The following is an 18,202-nucleotide window of genomic DNA, read 5'->3' as shown; positions in this document are numbered from 1 at the left end:
TTTTTATAATTCAAAAACCTCATGAAATTGCACAAAATAGCATTTTTGCGTTGTTTTTTGATTATAAAAAAGTTTTATCAGACGAATTAAAAATTCGTCCATAGAAAATGTAGAGAAAATAATTGCGGTTTTTTTGAGCTATATAACTCCAAGAAATGTCAAAAACTGAAAGAGGAGATAGATTTTTTCTGTAAAAAACTTTCAAAATGACCATTTTTGACATTTTTTTTCTTCCGGAAAACGACCGAATCTATAACCACTAATTAATGAATCTATAACCACTAATTAATTTTTTAAGAATCATTTGAATCATCTTGAATCTCCACAAAATCAGATAAAAAATTCTGAAATTATGGTTTTAGACCTGCAATTGTGATCGCGCCAAACGTTTTTCTGTAGATCAAAAATTAATTTGCAGTTCGGAATTTTTCTGTAGGAGAGCGTGCGATGTCAAAAAGGAAAATGGATGTGCGGAAATCAGGAAAGGAACCAGGGAAACGGGGAACACATTAGAAAACAGTAATACAGGTTTTTCAAGCTAAAAGAGCCAAAACAGATAAATATTCGATTTGGAGTTATATTTCAATTTGATTTTATATTTCAATTCGATTTCCGAATTAGAAAAACAATCAGCCAAGTGCAGTATATCCGTTTGGAGCAGTGTTCTCGGCATTCCCACTGTTGAATGGAGTCATCATTTGATACCATTGCCATTCTTGATAGTATTGAGAGAATGGATTGTTCCCGGCAAAATCGAACACTTGTTGGTGCTGACGCTGAATCGGATAAGCATTGTTTTGAAACTGATCGAATGGGGCAACTTGATTAGCAGGCTGATTCCATGGAGATGGTGGTGTGGCAGAGGATGGGCTCGATGAGGAAGACGACAAAGATCTTCTTTTAGCATCTGGTGACATTTCATCTAGATCGAATGAATTTCTCTTTCTGCCATTGCCCTTGTGTCCTGATGCATATTTGTTGTGGCTAACTTTCAATTGACTCATTGCTTCGCATTGATAAGCTGTAACAGCATAGAATTCTGTGATAGTCAATCTGAACTCTTCTCCCATCTGATCATCAACTTTTTTGATAGTGATCACTGGAAGGAACTTGTGCATGCTCTGCACCAAAATCAGCTGCTTATCAGTATTCTTGATATCGTTCGTTATTTTGAGATTCTTAAACGATATTGTCTCATTCATCCAATGGGATCCTTGACGTGCTCCATCGGGATGTTGCTTATAATCGATTGGAACTATTTTACCACCTATCCCGGATTCTTTCCATTTCCCAGCTTCAAACTTGTATCTGGTAAAGATTAGAATAGACAAACCGCAGAAGACGATTAAAAAAAACTCACTTGAGATTATCAGTACGTTCTAGATGAATGAATACTTCGTAGTGAGCGTTGGGTTCTAACCCAGTCAAATTGTAATTGAGATGAGGGAAGATCACACGACCCTTTCTCCTTGTAACAATCATTTCGGTATTTGGATAGAACTTTTTCCAAGTAGTCGGATCGGCCAAACTGAGCTTAATACCTGATGAACTCTCGATGCTGTCCATTTTTTGGAATCTGAAAGACAATCAATGAATATTTTGGAAATGTACAGAACTGAACGGTGTTTGAGCAGAATGAATAAATAAACAACCGGAACTAATTATATAACCTTACAAGTTCTTCCTGGGAAGTTAACAGATATTGGTGGGATAGACGGAAGTGGGAATGAAGTGTGACTTGACAAGGTGAAGAAGGTTTTTTCAAAGAAATGGTGTGGGGAGAAGAATGTGGAAAGTTACAGTAATCCAGAACAGAGCAAACACTGAAATTGTAAACAAACAAGATTCAATAATTTCCTAAATTGAAATTCAAACTCTAGGAAGTTACGAGAATCACATAACGTATTCGCTATAGTTGAAGCTCTAACCGTTAACTTTGAGCTCAATTATCTCGGTTCTTTCAAATAATATTAAAAATGTGTCAACTGGTAAATTGTTCATCATCATATCAGCAACATTTTATCAGTCGACAAAATTTTGATATCTTTCACAAGAACCGAGATAGTTAAGCTCGAAATTCACTTTTAGGATGAGCTTTTATTAGAGCATATGAGATGAATTGCTTCAGCTTGCCAATAAATATTTAAGGGTAACACAAGTCTGGAAAACCAAATGATAATGAAAAGCAAGCTGAAAAATTCAGTTGAAAATTAATTAGATAGAAATTTGAACTTCAAAATTTACAAATCTTCTAACCTATAGCTAGGAAAAGAAGGGGAGCATAAATATAATAAGACAAGGGAGCGGGAATAAAAGTACTACAACACCCTAAGAAATAAATGTAGTAGGATTATTGATATTCTGCGAGATATAACTGACTGAATGAATGAAAATGAGTTGGATTGGACCGTAGTCTACAGTCGGCGGAGTCTTCTTGATGGTACCAGAACTAAGTTGATGAACTTCTTCACCTTGTCTTCACATAATATCCCACTTCCCATCCGGATTCTTTGTTACAGTTAACTCCGTCTATCCTACCAGTGCCGTGTTTTTTTCCCAAGAGGAACCATAGTTACGACTAGTTAGTTCCGGTTATCAAGCTCGTTCATCAAATTTTCCTAATTGAGAAGCATCGAAAATTGAGAGCAAAGTAAGCTATATCAGTCTGTACATTCCTGCAATAAGTTAATTTTTTCGAGCATAGCGGTCCCTTCACACTTGACTGCCAGTTATCATAGTAGAGGAGTAGTTGATCTCCGTCGAAGTGTGAGTCTGGGAAAAATCCGAGAAAGATTTATGGTACTGTAGTTTCTACTGTTAGCCTTTCGAAAAATTCTTCAGGTCGAAGGATCAGACTTTTCGAAGCCTGGTCAGAGAAAATAATTCAATTAGAATAATAAAATGACATTATTCAGTTCTGATGAATTAATTTCAGTTCAATTATATTATATTAAACCGACTTCTAGCCATTTCCAAACAATCTTTATCGATTTTTCCTCCATGTCCACTTTGAACGATGCCTCTTCTGGAATGAAATATGTTCTGACTTCCTCTGGTTTCTTTGAATTCTTCTTCACCACTGCCCCTTCTTTCCAAAATTCTCCCATTATATTCAGCACTGTCACGCCTTCAGAAGTCTGAAATCTATTCGAGCTACTGTCATTGTTATCAGATTTTCATTCAATACGATATTTTTCATTCAGGTATCGGAACGAACGTCAATCCTTTTCTCTAGCGAACTAAAGCAAATTCTTTCTATAAAATTGTAAATGGTTTACAAATATTGCAATGATAAACTTCATCCTTATATCAAACTCAGTTTATGGTTCAATATTAATGACAAGAGTTTCTCCTGGAACGCCGCTGAATCCGTGTTCGGTTTTTGTCATGATCATCTGAAAATGACTTAAAAACATTTATGAATAAGTTCTGATACGAACATTTGGCTCTTCGCTATACGATCCTTCATCAGCCTTCGAGAACTTTTTGATGACAAGTGTTCCGTTCGAAATTTTAAAGTTGGAGGAATCGACCACTTTTCCGTTTTCGTCTACCATTTTTCCCTTGTTTGGTCCATCGAAATAGAATATTTGATCTCCAGATGAAACGGATCTCTTGATTTTCTTTGCACCTTCAAATTCAATTGGGACCTCTTCTCCTTCCTAAAATTTCAATGAATATCTCCCAATGAATATCTCTCTCTCTCTATTTTCTCTAATAGAAGCCTACTCCAACCGTCAACTTTGAGCTCAATTGTCTCGATTCCTGTGAGAGATATCAAAAAATTGCAAAAAGATAAAATATTGGTGATTTTATGATTAAGTATTAATTAGTTGATAAAGTTTTGATATCTTTTCCAGGAACTGAGATGATGGAGCTCAAAGTTGGTGGATTGGGTGGGCTTCTATTAGAGAAAATACGCTATTTACCTTCACGTTCCATTGAGATAGAGAACTCTCTGCATAAATGAAGAAGAGAGAAGAACAGAGAATGAGGAATATGAACTTTGCCATTTCTGATTTTTTTTTGCCTACCAGAAGGGGGTTTTTATACTATTGCTTGAAGCAAATCGAGTTCTCATACGGTTTGCTGGGAATCTGACAGGAGTCTGAGAAAGCGAAAATGATCGACGATTCTTGAGGAAATATCAAAAGATCAAAAAATGAATAGAAAATTGTAAATTTTTGTTTCGGAAATCTCAAAACTCAAAGTTAAAAAGTTCTGAATTTCGAAATTTCAGAAAGTCAGAAATACGGAAACCCAGCAATATTGTTTTGGAATGCTAGGCACTTGAAAGTTCAGAATTCTGAATATTCGAAAATTTGAAAAGCTAGATTCGGAGATTCGGAAGAAAAAAAGAGGTCTTAAAAACTCCTAAATTTTGAAACTTGGATGGAAACTCCAAATTTTCAGGGTTTTCGAATTCTTTGAATTTTTTCTGAAATTCTAAATTTCCGAATTTCTGAATTCTGTCTACTTTGAACGACGCATATTCCAGAACGCCACATGTAATCATTTCCTCTGACTTCTCTACCTTCACATTCCATTGAGGTACAGAACTCTCTCCATAAATGAAGAAGAGAGAAGAACAGAGAATGAGGAATGGGAACTTTGCCATTTCTGATTTTTTGCCTACCAGAAGAGTTTTTATACTATTGCTTAAAGCAAATCGAGTTCTCATTTAGTTTGCTGGGAATCTGACAGGAGTCTGAGAAAGCGAAAATGATCGATGATTCTTAAAAAAATATCAAAGGATCAAACGACGAACAGAAAATTGTTTCTGTTCAGAATTATTATAAAACGATAGGGACAGGTTTAAAATTACAGTTTGGAAATCGAAAAAATAATTTAATGAAATTAAAAAGAAAGAGTATGTGGTTTATGATTTGGGTTTATGAAATGAACATCAAATAAACAGTATCAATTTCAGATCACAAAGAAAACATTGCATTAAGAAGAAAAGATGAGAATAAAAATTAAATTGAGCTCCACTTTTCAGGAGGTTCCACTTCCAATGTTCCATTGCTCATTCTATCAAAAAGTTCAGTTTCCGTCATTTTCCAAACTCCAAAATTAAATGAATTGGGTGTTACTGATATGGAGGAAACGACACCATCTGTGTCTCGAACCATATAGAATTCACTGGAAAATTGGTCAGACTTCCACCAATGATGACGTATTATGTCCAAAAAATCAAAAGGAGACATATAACCATTCGGATTACTGTATAATGAGAAGTTTTTATTGCTCCAGAAATTTCAGAATTTCAGTTCGAACTACTGTAGAATGGGAAACTTGGATTACTGTAAAATAATTTTTGCTGAAGTCAGAAACTGGCTTGAAACCAAAAAAGAAATTTGAAAATCTCCACGTGAGACTTACTGTAACCAAATGATGCCGAAATCCCACAATCCCGTGTACCCCACCCTACTCCCGAATCCTAATTCTCAGAGGTCACAGCTCCCAAATTCCACATAAAAGCTGAAGAATCCCGCAGACACCTCAGAACCAACTCGAATATCAATTTCCTCTCGTCAACAACACTCGCAATCTCCTCACAAGATCCAAGATGAAGTCGTTGAGACAACGTGATTCAAAAGGGCGTTTCACTCCGAGTGCCAAGAAAGCCGTCACTGCTCTTCGTCCATCCAGCCGTCGTGTCTCTCGTGCATCTTCGCAACGCTCGTTGTCACTTCGCACTGCCAGATCCGTGAGGTGAGAAAGAAAAATTAAGCCTTGGATTACGGTAGAATTTTTTCAGCGCCAGTTCCCAACGCTCTGAATCTCGTCGTTCTGTGATGAGAAGTGGAACAGGCCGTTCTTCAGCCACCAATCGTTCGTCGTCACGTGGATCTGTCTATGGTCGTACTGGACGTTCCCACTCTTCTCGTCGCTCTTCTCGTTCTTCTCGTTCGCGCTCTCGTTCGCGCTCTCGTTCTAGATCTCGCTCTTCTTCAAGTTCTCGTTCCAATTCGGGATCTCGTCGCTCGAGAAAATCTGTGAAGAATCAGAAGAGTCAGAAGAAAGTGGTCGCCAAGAAACGTGGCCGCCCGGTGGAGCATAGCAGCAGAAGCCGTAGCAGAAGCGCCGGACCATCGTCGATGAAGATTCAGAAGAAGAAGAGTGCAACTCCTCGCAGAAGAGCATAGGAAGGATGTCTACTAACCCAAAATCGTGTACCATGCGTGAACTTTCAAAAAATTTATTGTATTTGAAATAAAATGAATATGAAATTTTTGTGTCTTTTGAATTACAGATTACAGATTAACATGGATTGACAGATTTTTGAATCTGAATTTCTGAATTTCTGAATATCTGAATTTCTGAATTTCTGAAATTCTGCATTTCGGAAATTCTGAAATTCCGAAATGTTGAAATTCTGAAATTTTAAAATTCCCATTTAACAGTTATCACTTTCCAATTTATCACAGTAATCCAACCCGTTCCACCTAAATCCAATTTTCCGATCCTACAGTAACAAATTTTTTATTCTACAGTAATCAGAATTTCTCATTTTTACAGTAACCAAAATTTTCCCCTTTATTACAATGATTCAAAACTACCAGTTTACAGTAGTCCAAATCTGCAGTAGACGAAATTTCCCATTCTACCGTAATCGAAATCTACAGTAATTCAAATTTTCTGAACTACAGTAATCCAAATTTCCTATTCTACAGTCATCTGAAGTTCTCAATCTACAGTTATGCAAATCTCTCATTTTACAGTAATCCGAATTTTCCAATACAGTAATTCAAAACATTGTACATTAATAAAAATCTGGCATTTTCTACAGTAATCCAAATTTCTCCTTTTTTAACAGTTATTCAACACATTCTACATGTAGACTGCAGTAGTAACCAAATCTTAAAAAATTGAGAAAAAAGGCTTTATTCAAGTACGACATTGAAGGCTCTGATATGATCAACTGAAGTTTGATTATCCCTTGCGGAGAGCCTTCGGAGTTGGCTTGTACATGACGAATGTGCAAACCATATTCTCATCGACCTGAAACAAAATTAGGTCATAATTTAACAACCAATAAGATTTTTAGACCCAATAATACCTTCATGGTAGCAGCGGAATTATCAAACTGTCCACAATAATGAGGAGCCGAAAAAATGGTGACCATCTTCTTGGACGCAAAGAATTCATAGCCATCCTGAACGACCTGATGAGCACGGGCAACCAGATCCAAGTCGAGCTTAATGCACAGATCGCTGACCACATCCTGTCCGAAGACGTACGAAACTCCACGTGTATTCGCCTGCCATCCCTTCACCCATTGATCCGGATCAGCCCAGAGCAAGTCGATTCCGATCGATGGATTTGGTGGATCCTGTGGGCGTGGCAGTTGACGGAGTTGATCGAGAGATTGGAGATGAGGAGAGAGGCCACCGTGCATGCAAAGGATTCTGGATCCAATGAGACCACAAAGAGGCATCCAGTTGAAGGAATCTTGGAATTGGGACCAGAGACGAGTGGATTTGTAACGGCGGTTGCATTCTTCGTAGAATCCGTAGACACGGTTGATGGCTGGGCATTCGTGGTTTCCGCGGAGCATAAAGAAGTTTTCTGGGTACCTGGAATGATATTAAATTGGAAATTCTTCAGTTCTACAAGATCCAGAAACTCACTTGATCTTGAAACAGAACATGAGACAGATGGTTTCAATATTCTGACGTCCACGATCAACATAATCTCCCAAGAACAGAAAATTGGCATCTGGTGGGAAGCCATTCTTATCAAAGATACGAAGAAGATCCGAGTACTGTCCATGAATATCTCCACATACAATGATCGGAGGTTCAACTTCCAGAAGCGACGCCTGAGATGCGAACACCGATTTGGCAACGGTACAACACGTCTGAAGCTCCTGTTCGTTGACACAAGTCGTCAATCGTCCACCCGACATTCCAACGTTGAGCAGACGGCTCATCAAGTTATCGACATCGATTGTCGCTGTCATTTTTGTTCCTTCTTTCTGAAATTTAGAAATTGTGAAGGCGTCAAAGTCTTCTGAATCCACATACCTTTGGAAGGCTTCTTCACTGGCGATGATCCGAAGACGGTCGCAAATAGAACAATAAAAATTGTTATCATTTTTTTTTCTGATTAATTGTATTTTTGTTGGCATTTAGAAAATGTGTTTCTGTGTCTTGGTGTCAATTTCACGTTATCGAGAAAACGTTAAAAATACAGTATTATTCCACCGTGTTTTTTTAACTACAGTAACCTTCTAAAATGTTTAAACCAGGATTCCGAGATTCTGACATCCTGAAATTCCTATTCTACAGTTACCCAGATTTCTCCTTCTTCAGCAATCCAATACATTGTACAGTAACCCAAACGTCGAAGTCTACAGTAGTCCAAATCTATAGTAATTCTAATTTCCCATTCTAGTAATCCAAATTCCTGAATTTCTGAGATTCTGAGATCCTGAGGTTTCAGGTTTTGAGATTCTAAAACTCTGAGATTCTGAGATTATGAGATTCTGAGAATCTGAAATTTCGAAATTCTGAAATTCTGAGATTTTGAAATTCTGGAATTCCGAGATTCCGAGATTCAGAAATTCTGAAATTCTGAAATTCCGAAATTCTGAAATTCTGAAATTCTGATATTCTGAAATTCTGAAATTCTGAAGTTCTGAAATTCTGAAATTCTGAAATTCTGAAATTCTGAGATTCTGAGATTCTGAGATTCTGAAGTTTATGAGATTTTGAGATTCTGAAGTTCTGAGATTCTGAAATTCTGAAATTCTTAGATTCTGAGATTCTTAGATACTGAAATTCTGAAATTCTGATATTCTGAAATTCTGAGATTCTGAAATTCTGAGATTCTGAGATTCTGAGATTCTGAAGTTTATGAGATTTTGAGATTCTGAAGTTTTGAGATTCTGAGATTCTGAAATTCTTAGATTCTGAGATTCTTAGATACTGAAATTCTGAAATTCTGATATTCTGAAATTCTGAGATTCTGAAATTCTGAAATTCTGAAATTCTGAAATTCTGAAATTCTGAAATTCTGAAATTCTGAAATTCTGAAATTCTGAAATTCTGAAATTCTGAAATTCTGAAATTCTGAAATTCTGAAATTCTGAAATTCTGAAATTCTGAAATTCTGAAATTCTGAAATTCTGAAATTCTGAAATTCTGAAATTCTGAAATTCTGAAATTCTGAAATTCTGAAATTCTGAAATTCGTAGATTTTGAGATTTTGAGTCTTCTTATTTTCTCATGTTTCTAATTCAGAAATTCCGATAATGCTGTTGATCTAGGTTCTCATGTTTTCAGGACACTGCTCTTGATTTGAGAATTTAGTCAAATACTACAGTAACCCGAATCTACTATTTTCGTTTTGATTTTTTTTTATTTCAAAAAAGGATCAGAAATTCCGCGTGCTGACAACTTTCATAATATCTTTTCTTATCTTATCTCTAGATCTCATCTACAGGTGTTATATAAGCTGGAGAAAGCAACAAGAAGTCGGACCGAGGAGTCGATGAGGAGTCCGATTTGTGACGAGCTTCCAGGGCAGCTGGGGATGGAAAGGAATTCGATCAATCCTATGAAGACGACTGGCTTCTCTACTCGGCGACGGTCACCGGGATCAGCAGCGAACGTGCAAGAAGGACATCGGATGCTGAAAGGAGTTGATGCTACAGACTGCCAGAAAGCTATGCGTCCGCTACTCATTGCTATTTTTTTTTGAAGACTGATCGACGTCATTAAAGTGAAAAAAGTACTAAAAGGCCTCGGGTCGCCATTGTTTGGGGTTCATGGCTAGGTGTATATCACTGAACGTCCCCCTTTTACCAAATGACCGAAATCAAATTTTAAAAAAAATGAAATAGCAATTGGTAGCGTGCGCTGAGCTTTCTGGCAGCAATGGATCTACTGGAACACACCTTCCGACTTCCGAGATCAAAAATTTGGCTTTCTGACACCTTTTGACATCTCTTTTTTCTTTTTTTATCGAATTCTTGTCTTATCGAATTTCATTGAATTTGAGATTTTCGATTTTTTTTTCAGAGCTTTTTGGGTCTTTAGATTTTTAAAACTACAGTAATCATTTAAACTTTGAAACTACAGTAATACATTCTCATACTACAGTAGTCTTCTAGAGTGTTTTTATAGCTACAGTAACCCTTCAAATCTTCAAACTACAGTAATCCCCCACATTTTCAAAATACAGTAATCTCAAAGTGTTTCTGAAACTACATTAACCGTTAAAATTTTCAAAACTACAGTAATCCTATACATTTTTGAAAACTACTGTAATCCTCCACATTTCCAAACTATGGTAACCCTACAAAATTTCAAAATTGCAGTATTCCTCTACATTCTTAAAAACTACAAGTCAACAATCAGCGTTCTTTTGCACCTATATGATCTTATGATACACTTTTAATTACAATTTCCGGTCCACCGTTTATTGCAACCCCGCAAACTTGCAAATTTTTTCCATATAAAGAAAGAAAAATTTCATAGTATTTACATCGAAAAATGAGTCGTCAAATTCTTCTCCTTCTTCTTTCCCCAATCGCTGTTCAGGCATTTTTCCGACCAATTTACTCCGGTGGAGGTGGTGGACATGACTGTGAAGAGACAGCAACTTCTTCCCCATCTGAATCGACGCCTTCTGAATCGACGCCTTCTCAAGTTACACCAAAATACAGTTACACTTGCCCAGAAGGTTGGAATTTGACTACGAGATCACCTTCACAATTCAATGATAACAGTGGATATTTGTGCACAAAAGTAGGAAGAATTTTGAACTTTAAATTTCAAATTTTTAAAATTTTTTCAGTTCATCTCATCTCCAAATGCAATCTCTGTCAACGCCAGTTCAAACCTCTGCACAGAGCAAGACGCCGCATTGACTGCATTTGAAAACGAGGAAGAACGTCAAAGAATTCTAGGCAAAATACGAGAAGTCCTTTCTAAATATTATAAATTTCTTACTTTCCAGAAGAAGCGAAAAAACACATCATCACGGATCTGAAACATGCTACTGGATCTGTTGCCATTGCGGGAGATCGTTTGAAACAATGTGTGACTGGTAACAACCCAGCGCTTCTAGACGAAAATATGAAAACTCCACCTTGTAACGACAAAAAACTAGAGTATACTCTTCCGGCATCCGCCAACACAAATGCCGAGTTCCTCTGGAATAGCTGGGCATTGAACGAGCCAAGTCACAATATGTGGCAGTAGTGAGTTTTCATATCTCATCTCCTTTTTTACAAGTATCATATTTAGTGAATCCGAAGACTGTCTCCAAATGGTTATCAAACCAACCGACCCGAATAGAAATGGCAAAATCAACGATATCTACTGCCTTTTGAATGCCGCTCCCAATAACCCAACCGACACAAGCTTCATGAACTATGGAGCTTACTGTGGAAAGCCTGTTGATATTGAAGCAACTATTTGAATGAGAGAATGAATATATGCTTTTGTTTTTTTCTGAGATTAAAATTTGGGAGCACAAAGATTAGGTGGCACAAATTCTTAGGCTCTAATTCAGTTAAGAGGACCAGAATGAATGTCTCAGTCAAAATTGGAATAGAGGACCCGTATCAGGTTTTTGCACACTAGTGTAGAAATAGTGTAGAAATATTTAGGAGCACAATTATGTATCTTATTTTGAAAGCAGCTGAATAGACATCGTCTCCCGAATCTTATTAGCAAAAATTGGCATTTTCTGATTCAATACGGAAAGGCGTGTCATTTTGAAGCGGGACTTTCGACCAAAAATTTTTATTTAATTTTTTAAATTAAAATTTTCTCGAAGTAATGTATTTCTATAATATTACCTAAAATTCAGATACAACTCGAAATACAACCTGAACAACACAGTCGATGTTTTCTATCCGATCTAGTTTTTATCTATAAAACTCTAGTTTCCCGGGAAATTGCAATTGCCCATATGCATGGTAAACGAAATGGGAGTTTGTTCCACTCTCATGTTTAATATTTTCGAGTAACTGATAAAATGTTCTAATCGAAAACTATAGTGAAATTATCTGAAAAGTTAGCGCAGAACTGTGAATTTCAGTCAAACTGGCTGTAAATATGGTGAAAAAATTTCAGCGAAAACCTTGAAAAATCAATTTTTAATTGGAAATAACACTCCTGAACATCACATGTACAAATTTTGAACAAAATTGGATCATCAGAAAGCAATTTATTTTCAGTTGCAAGATGACATGCTCAGTGAATTTTTCGGTTTTTCGCAAATTTAGCATGAAAAGAGATTTGTTCCACTTTTGTCTTTTATATATTCAGATTCTACAAAAAAATTCACATAAAATGATATCTGTGGCATATTCCAGTGAGTTAGCGCAGGAAAATGCGAAGCAGTTTTGTCTTCAAATTTCCCGAAATTCGTCGAAAAAAATATCTTTCCTAGGAGCGCGCGCGTGGCCGTGTTATAAGAAAACAATACGCCGACAGCTCATGTGCGCCTTTGGTGCACTGGTTATCACAGGTGATTCGTGATTGACCAATTACAGATGAAGAGCTATAAACGACCCAATTACTCACCTGCCGCGAACTAGTGGTTCTACAAATGACCACTCGCGAGCAATATGCGTATCTTACTAACTGGCCCTATAAAAGGTCCACAATTGACCAATCGCGAACAAATTCTTGTTTTTTCTTTTTCGAAATTCTTTCACCTATATTGGGTATTTTTCATAGTTTTTTGCAGTTTTCTTTTCAATTTTTGTCCGTAAATTATTATTTAACCTACAAAGAACTTACTAGAATACTGTATCAGCAAGTATTTCGCTTTTTATTTGCAGAAAAATTGGAAAAATGGCCGGGAGATAAATGTCGGAAGCTAGAAGTAGAAGTTTTGGTTTATTCTGGAGGTAGCATTGCTACTGTACTTTGAAAAGGTAAAAAGCGTTCAGAAAGTCCGAATTTCTAAACCAATTTTTACAGGGACACAGAAAACCTGAATTGTTCTGGTACGTCGAGTACAATCCAGAAAAAAAAATTTAGGAAAGAGGAAAGAAGGAAGAGCTGGAATCAACGGTGAGTAGAATTGGAGAAATCCGAAAGAAAACTTCAAATTTCAGACGGTGTTGATCGGGAATTCGGAATTGTCAAAGTGGAGGATTTTAAAAAGTTCCAATATCTTGTGTCGGAGGTATAGTGAGAAAACTAGTGGGAACTTGAAATCTATAAAAATTTTTTAAGTTTCTTCGAAAAAACTCAACGTTATCATCTGCTCCCAAATCGGTTCGTAATCGACTAAAACAAAAAGGGACAAAACTCCGGCGCGATTCCAGCAAGTACGACTTTTCATTGTTTTTTTTCTGTAAAATAAATCATTTTTGAGCAGCGGCTATATATAGCAAGCTATAGCTTCCAAATTCGAAAAAATATAGTTCAATTATTGCTCTCGCGGCAAGCCAATTGTAGGAGATTTGCTCGCGATAGGCCGAATATTGGTCGTTTGCGGTGGCGCTCTCGCGATAGGCCGAATATTGGTCGTTTGCGGTGGCGCTCTCGCGATTGGTCTGTAAATGGCCTGCGGCAGGCATGTTCCGATGTACCCATGGCGTCTTTCCGCGAACAATATTTCACCTATTATAGACGGTCCTGTTTAAGCTGGATGTGTGCTGATCGGGGACATGTGGGTTCGAGTTCCATTTTGGAATATTTTTTTCTGGAATTTTTTTTCGAATTCTATGAGGTATTCTGAATGATAGCAGAACCTTTGCGATGCATTGATGGTCATTTCTTCCCTAGATTGTCTTTTTTCAGCCTTTCTCTCAGTAATTCCTCAATTTTCTTTTTTTCCGATTGCGAACTTTTTTTCTGGCGAAAATCAGTCAAATTAGGTTAGGTATCACAATTAAAATATTCAAAACCCGCACGATTTTTTTTTGTGTGCACGATTTTTTGAATGCATTTTCACATAATTTTTTGCCGTTTTCGATTGTTTTTTTCTGTATTTTTAGAAAAAAAACTTTAATTATTCAATTGAAAAGTCGACGAGAAGAACAAAAACGTCTCGTTGACCTCACGAATGACTGCACGAACAGATGATTCGGCTTATATCAGTGAAAAAAAATGAGAGAAATCTGCAAAACAGCTGGAGAGTCTCTTCATCTCTGCAAAGTTAGATGAAGAAAAAATATCGTAATTTTTGGTGGTGGTTTTGGCAGAAATGACTAGTTTATAGTTCATTCAGATCCTCTCAACTAAATTAGAGCCAATAATTGTGCCCCGTAATCAAACTAGGTTGCACCTCCTACTAGTAAGAAATTGTGCCCCTTGGCTTTGTACCACCAGATCACTATTTTTATTTTTAAAATTTATTTGTAAACACAAGGACAACCACAACACAACAACAACAATACATGGGGAGTAACGATAATAGAGGGAAAAATGATCATTTTTCGCCGTCGACCTTCAACATGTTCGGAATGCCATCTCGAATTGGGAACACCGTTTTTGTCTCCGGACAAATCAGCTCTCCATCCACGACATCAATATTCATGAGGATATGATGGAACTGTTTCAGTTGATCGTCCGACAAATCCTCCCACTTTCCTGGCTGTTCGGCTGGTATACGGTCTGCTTGATTGACGGCGGCCGCGGCGACCACGAGAGCTTCGTATTGGATCTGAAAAGACTTGTAACTTGAATTAAGTCCAAAAAGTGAAAGCGAACCTTGTTGAGCATGACAATAGTGTTCTCTCTGTCGAACTCGATATCCTTCTCCACGAATTGCTTGACTACCAACTCGAGTGGGTATCCAACGGTGACGTTCTTCAAGAAGCGGGAAGACATGAAGTTGTGCACGAAGAGCTTCATCTGAAAATAAGCATAATTGGGTGGGAAATTGGGGAAAAAAGAGGTGACGAAAACGATATTTGGTGTAGAAAACACAGAAAAAAGACGATAGAGAACTCGTAGAAAGCGGTACAAATGTTTCATTTGATAGTCAAAAAGACAGAAAGGGCTCGTTTAGAAAATAATAGAAATACAAACAGGAGGGGATATACTGATAACAGAGATGGACAGAGAGATAATCATTGATTTGAAAACAAGACAGATATGCAAGTTGGATTGGGAAAGGAAAATTTCAAAAAGAAAAAAATATTTAAAGAGCCAAGTAGAGAAAAAAAATAAACTAATACGATTAATGAGTGACAAGGAGTATATAGATGAAAGCACAGAAAATGATACAGCGCAATTTTCAAAAAATCGGTACACACTTTTCACTTCGAAAGATCACCTAAATCATCTTCGTCGTCGTCGTTCAGATCCAACCGAACTTGTGGAAAACTCGAATAACACCGCTGAATAGGCGTCCCTCTCACGGATGGAGCATTATGATTTGGATGAATCGGCGACATGTCAAAGACAAAACGCCGGAAATCTTGTGGAGCCGCTCCTCCGGATCCGAAAGCTCCGGATGGCGTTGGCCGATTGGCAGAGTTGGTGACGGATCCAGTGTGTCGTCGTGGCGTCCAATCGAGGTCTTCATGCCGAGGAGTAGCGTTGGATGACGAGGAGCGATCGAGCATTTCGTATTCGTTGGCGTCTAAAAGAAAGGAGAAGAAGTCATGAGGAAAGAGAAACGCAGTGTGTGAGAAGCCAATAGCCGGAAAGGGGAGAGATGCAGGTTGTTAGAAACTTCCTCACTTGGTACACACACTGCATAGATTAAAGAGGGTATAGATACTCACGTATATGCGAATCAGAGAATACTCTCCGGCTTATGTCGTGCTCCTCTTCGTTCGCTGCCTCTCGCTTCTGATCTTCCTCGGCCTCGTCGATGGAATTCATCATGCAATCGTTGAGAATCGAAATGTTGATGGCGATTTGAGAAGCGTGCGATCGTGTAGCAGACGTCGAAGCGGTCTCCTGATCTAGATTGTCTTCTATGTCCTCGGTGACATCCCTTGATGGGCGAACGGGCGACAAGGAATCGTTCTGGAAAATTATATATAAAAACACAGTCGCTTAAATGTCAGATAAATTCACTAACAAGGCAACCTCAACACCTTGCAAAGGCCAAAAATGAACAGTTTAAAAGTGGGCGGGGCCTGTGAATTTAGGTCCCGCCTACATTTTGAGGGAACTTTTGAGCAGTTTAGGTACTTTCAGAGTTAAGGCTGTGCAAAACGCGGCTGCGGCCGTGGGTAGGTTGCCGTGGACCAATTCGGCCGTCCTTTCGAAAATAAGCTCAGCTACCCAGAAGCTACTAGGGCCGCTAGGCCGCCGTACCCTACCTATCTCAGAAGTACCCTTTTAAGAATGCCGCGGCCGGCCGTGGCACAGCCTTGATCAGAGTAAAAACGAGAAAATTTGACTCAAAAATCAAAAAAATTGAACCAAAATTATTATATTTTAGACTAATATGAAAAATGGGCGGAGCAAAGAATTTCTAGCTCCGCCCACATTTTGAAGGGTCCGTGATGATTAGGGGTTATTGATGCCACATTTTCAGCTAAAAATTAGAAAATTTTCACCAAAAATGGGTCAAAATTAGCCTATTTTAGACGAAATTTGAAAAGTCAAAAATGTGGGCGGAGCCTAAGAAAATGGGCTCTGCCCACTTTTAAAGGGTTCGTGAGGATAAAGATGTGGTCACTTATGCCAAATATATATTGGTCATTTTTGAGAAGTGGGCGGAGCCGTTTGTCAGTTTCAGCAGCCTCATATGAGTTTCAGTACCAAAAATCGTGTTTTCAGTGCAAAAATAGCGATTTTTGTTGCTGAAACTCATAAAACTCGGCTGAACATGGTAAGCGGATTTACTTTTAACATAACCTGAAATTTCTATAAAAATCTGTGTTTACAAGGAGTTGCCGTTGCCTTGTGAAATTAAAAACTCACAAACGGCTGTGCTGAAGACTCGTTCAAGTCCGTTGAGAGTATCGACGTATTATTGACGTCATCATTGCCAACGTCGTCTTGACCTCCCGCGGAAAATAGACGTCGTCGAGTAGATATATTCGAGCACGCGGATATATTGAACACCTCTTCATCGTCATCTTCTTGCTCATCTTGATACACAAAACTCTCTCCGAACAGTTTCTTCAGGTCCAGATCCATAGTTGGAGGAATCGTGAGCTCAGTTTGACTGGTACGATTCCGTACTTGGCGGATATTTCTGAAACTTAAAAAAAATTGAAGTTGGCTAGAGGATAGTTCTAATATCTTACTTTCTTGGTCTCTGCTTCGGCGATGAAGTAGCATAAGCTGCCTTCACAGCTTCTTTTTTTCGAACAAGATTAGCTAAGCAAGGCGTATTTCCATCAGAAGTACCGGACGTCGATGCTTCTGCTCCATATTGTATCGTAGTGACTGTTCCATCGCGATGATTCAGATTCACAAAGCGAGGGCCGTCTGGAGATGGAATATAACTGACGTTCTTGGACCAGTACTCGTTCAGCGCCTCTTGAATCTTCTCCTCGACTTCGGGTATTGGCGAACGATAGCTAGCTGCTATTTCATCGTCCGAGATATGAGCTGGCTTCAGAATCGCTAACTGTTCCACACTCCACTGGAACTTTCCGTCTGATTTTTGCTGGCTTCCAGATTCTTTCTGAAAAAATAGCAAAATAAGAATTTCAGCTTAATTGTAGGCTCACTCACAGATAAAACAAATCGCGGACTGAAATCGAGTGACTTGTGTAGGGAATTCATGATAATGGAATCGAATGGGTTTAGACTATTGTTGGCAACAAATGAGGAGAGTTCGGCCGACATGGAGAGCTTCGATTCACTATAAACCTCATATAAATTAAAAATTCGAGATTTAAAAGCTCACGATGACGATGATGGCCGTTGTGGGGTGTTAGATGAAGAATTTTTCGAGTCATAACCTGATGTTGAGCAGTCAGTAGTCTATAACATGACCATTTTAAAGATAATTTCACACAAAAACCTACGTTAACAGTTTTCAAAGGCGATTTAAATTTGTTAGGCCGAAAAACCGACGTCTTCGAGCGTCTGTTCTCCGCAGCAATCGGTGAGAGCTTCCATTCTGAAAAATTGCTAATGAAAATAATTTGTATTGAATATTAAACACCTTTTTGCTCGTTTTCATCTTGTTCTAATGCAGTGCTGTTGAGGTGTTTGCTAGATTCTTCGCCTTCGTAAAACGAGGAGACGTTGAATTCCATCTAGTTCTTAGCAATTGAATGGCTGAGAATTAAGAAGTATTTTTTTCA

At 38.0% G+C, this 18,202-nt stretch overlaps 7 protein-coding genes across 7 annotated transcripts; 2 read left to right on the top strand and 5 right to left on the bottom strand.

Moving 5' to 3' along the window:
* Positions 1-629: 629 nt before the first annotated feature.
* CBG20877 lies at positions 630-1,566 on the bottom strand (the record flags this gene model as incomplete). The annotated part of the gene is made up of 2 exons (XM_002631638.1): positions 630-1,308; positions 1,361-1,566. 2 exons carry the CDS (start codon positions 1,564-1,566, stop codon positions 630-632), a joined length of 885 nt encoding a protein of 294 aa, XP_002631684.1.
* Positions 1,567-3,320: 1,754 nt separating this feature from the next.
* Positions 3,321-4,013, bottom strand: CBG20876 (the record flags this gene model as incomplete). The annotated part of the gene is made up of 3 exons (XM_045242741.1): positions 3,321-3,395; positions 3,441-3,662; positions 3,930-4,013. 3 exons carry the CDS (start codon positions 4,011-4,013, stop codon positions 3,321-3,323), a joined length of 381 nt encoding a protein of 126 aa, XP_045097159.1.
* Positions 4,014-5,569: 1,556 nt separating this feature from the next.
* Positions 5,570-6,149, top strand: CBG20875 (the record flags this gene model as incomplete). The annotated part of the gene is made up of 2 exons (XM_002631636.1): positions 5,570-5,715; positions 5,762-6,149. The coding sequence occupies 2 exons, from the start codon at positions 5,570-5,572 to the stop codon at positions 6,147-6,149; spliced, it is 534 nt and encodes a 177-aa protein (XP_002631682.1).
* Positions 6,150-6,936: 787 nt separating this feature from the next.
* On the bottom strand, positions 6,937-7,966 carry Cbr-gsp-4 (the record flags this gene model as incomplete). Its single annotated transcript, XM_045242739.1, has 3 exons — positions 6,937-7,005; positions 7,064-7,580; positions 7,824-7,966. 3 exons carry the CDS (start codon positions 7,964-7,966, stop codon positions 6,937-6,939), a joined length of 729 nt encoding a protein of 242 aa, XP_045097158.1.
* Positions 7,967-10,502: 2,536 nt separating this feature from the next.
* Positions 10,503-11,433, top strand: Cbr-clec-147 (the record flags this gene model as incomplete). Its single annotated transcript, XM_045242738.1, has 3 exons — positions 10,503-10,692; positions 10,969-11,212; positions 11,259-11,433. 3 exons carry the CDS (start codon positions 10,503-10,505, stop codon positions 11,431-11,433), a joined length of 609 nt encoding a protein of 202 aa, XP_045097157.1.
* Positions 11,434-14,406: 2,973 nt separating this feature from the next.
* CBG20872 lies at positions 14,407-14,831 on the bottom strand (the record flags this gene model as incomplete). The annotated part of the gene is made up of 2 exons (XM_002631633.2): positions 14,407-14,640; positions 14,688-14,831. The coding sequence occupies 2 exons, from the start codon at positions 14,829-14,831 to the stop codon at positions 14,407-14,409; spliced, it is 378 nt and encodes a 125-aa protein (XP_002631679.2).
* A 407-nt stretch (positions 14,832-15,238) lies between these two features.
* On the bottom strand, positions 15,239-18,154 carry Cbr-spat-1 (the record flags this gene model as incomplete). The annotated part of the gene is made up of 8 exons (XM_002631632.1): positions 15,239-15,564; positions 15,710-15,956; positions 16,863-17,139; positions 17,192-17,574; positions 17,625-17,754; positions 17,800-17,876; positions 17,921-18,015; positions 18,061-18,154. The coding sequence occupies 8 exons, from the start codon at positions 18,152-18,154 to the stop codon at positions 15,239-15,241; spliced, it is 1,629 nt and encodes a 542-aa protein (XP_002631678.1).
* Between the last annotated feature and the right edge of the window lie 48 nt (positions 18,155-18,202).

This window comes from Caenorhabditis briggsae (assembly GCF_000004555.2).
Source record: "Caenorhabditis briggsae complete genome, chrII, whole genome shotgun sequence".
Lineage (NCBI taxonomy): Eukaryota > Metazoa > Nematoda > Chromadorea > Rhabditida > Rhabditidae > Caenorhabditis > Caenorhabditis briggsae.
The sequence above is the reverse complement of the archived record's forward strand: the minus strand, read 5'-3'. Positions and strand labels throughout refer to the sequence as shown.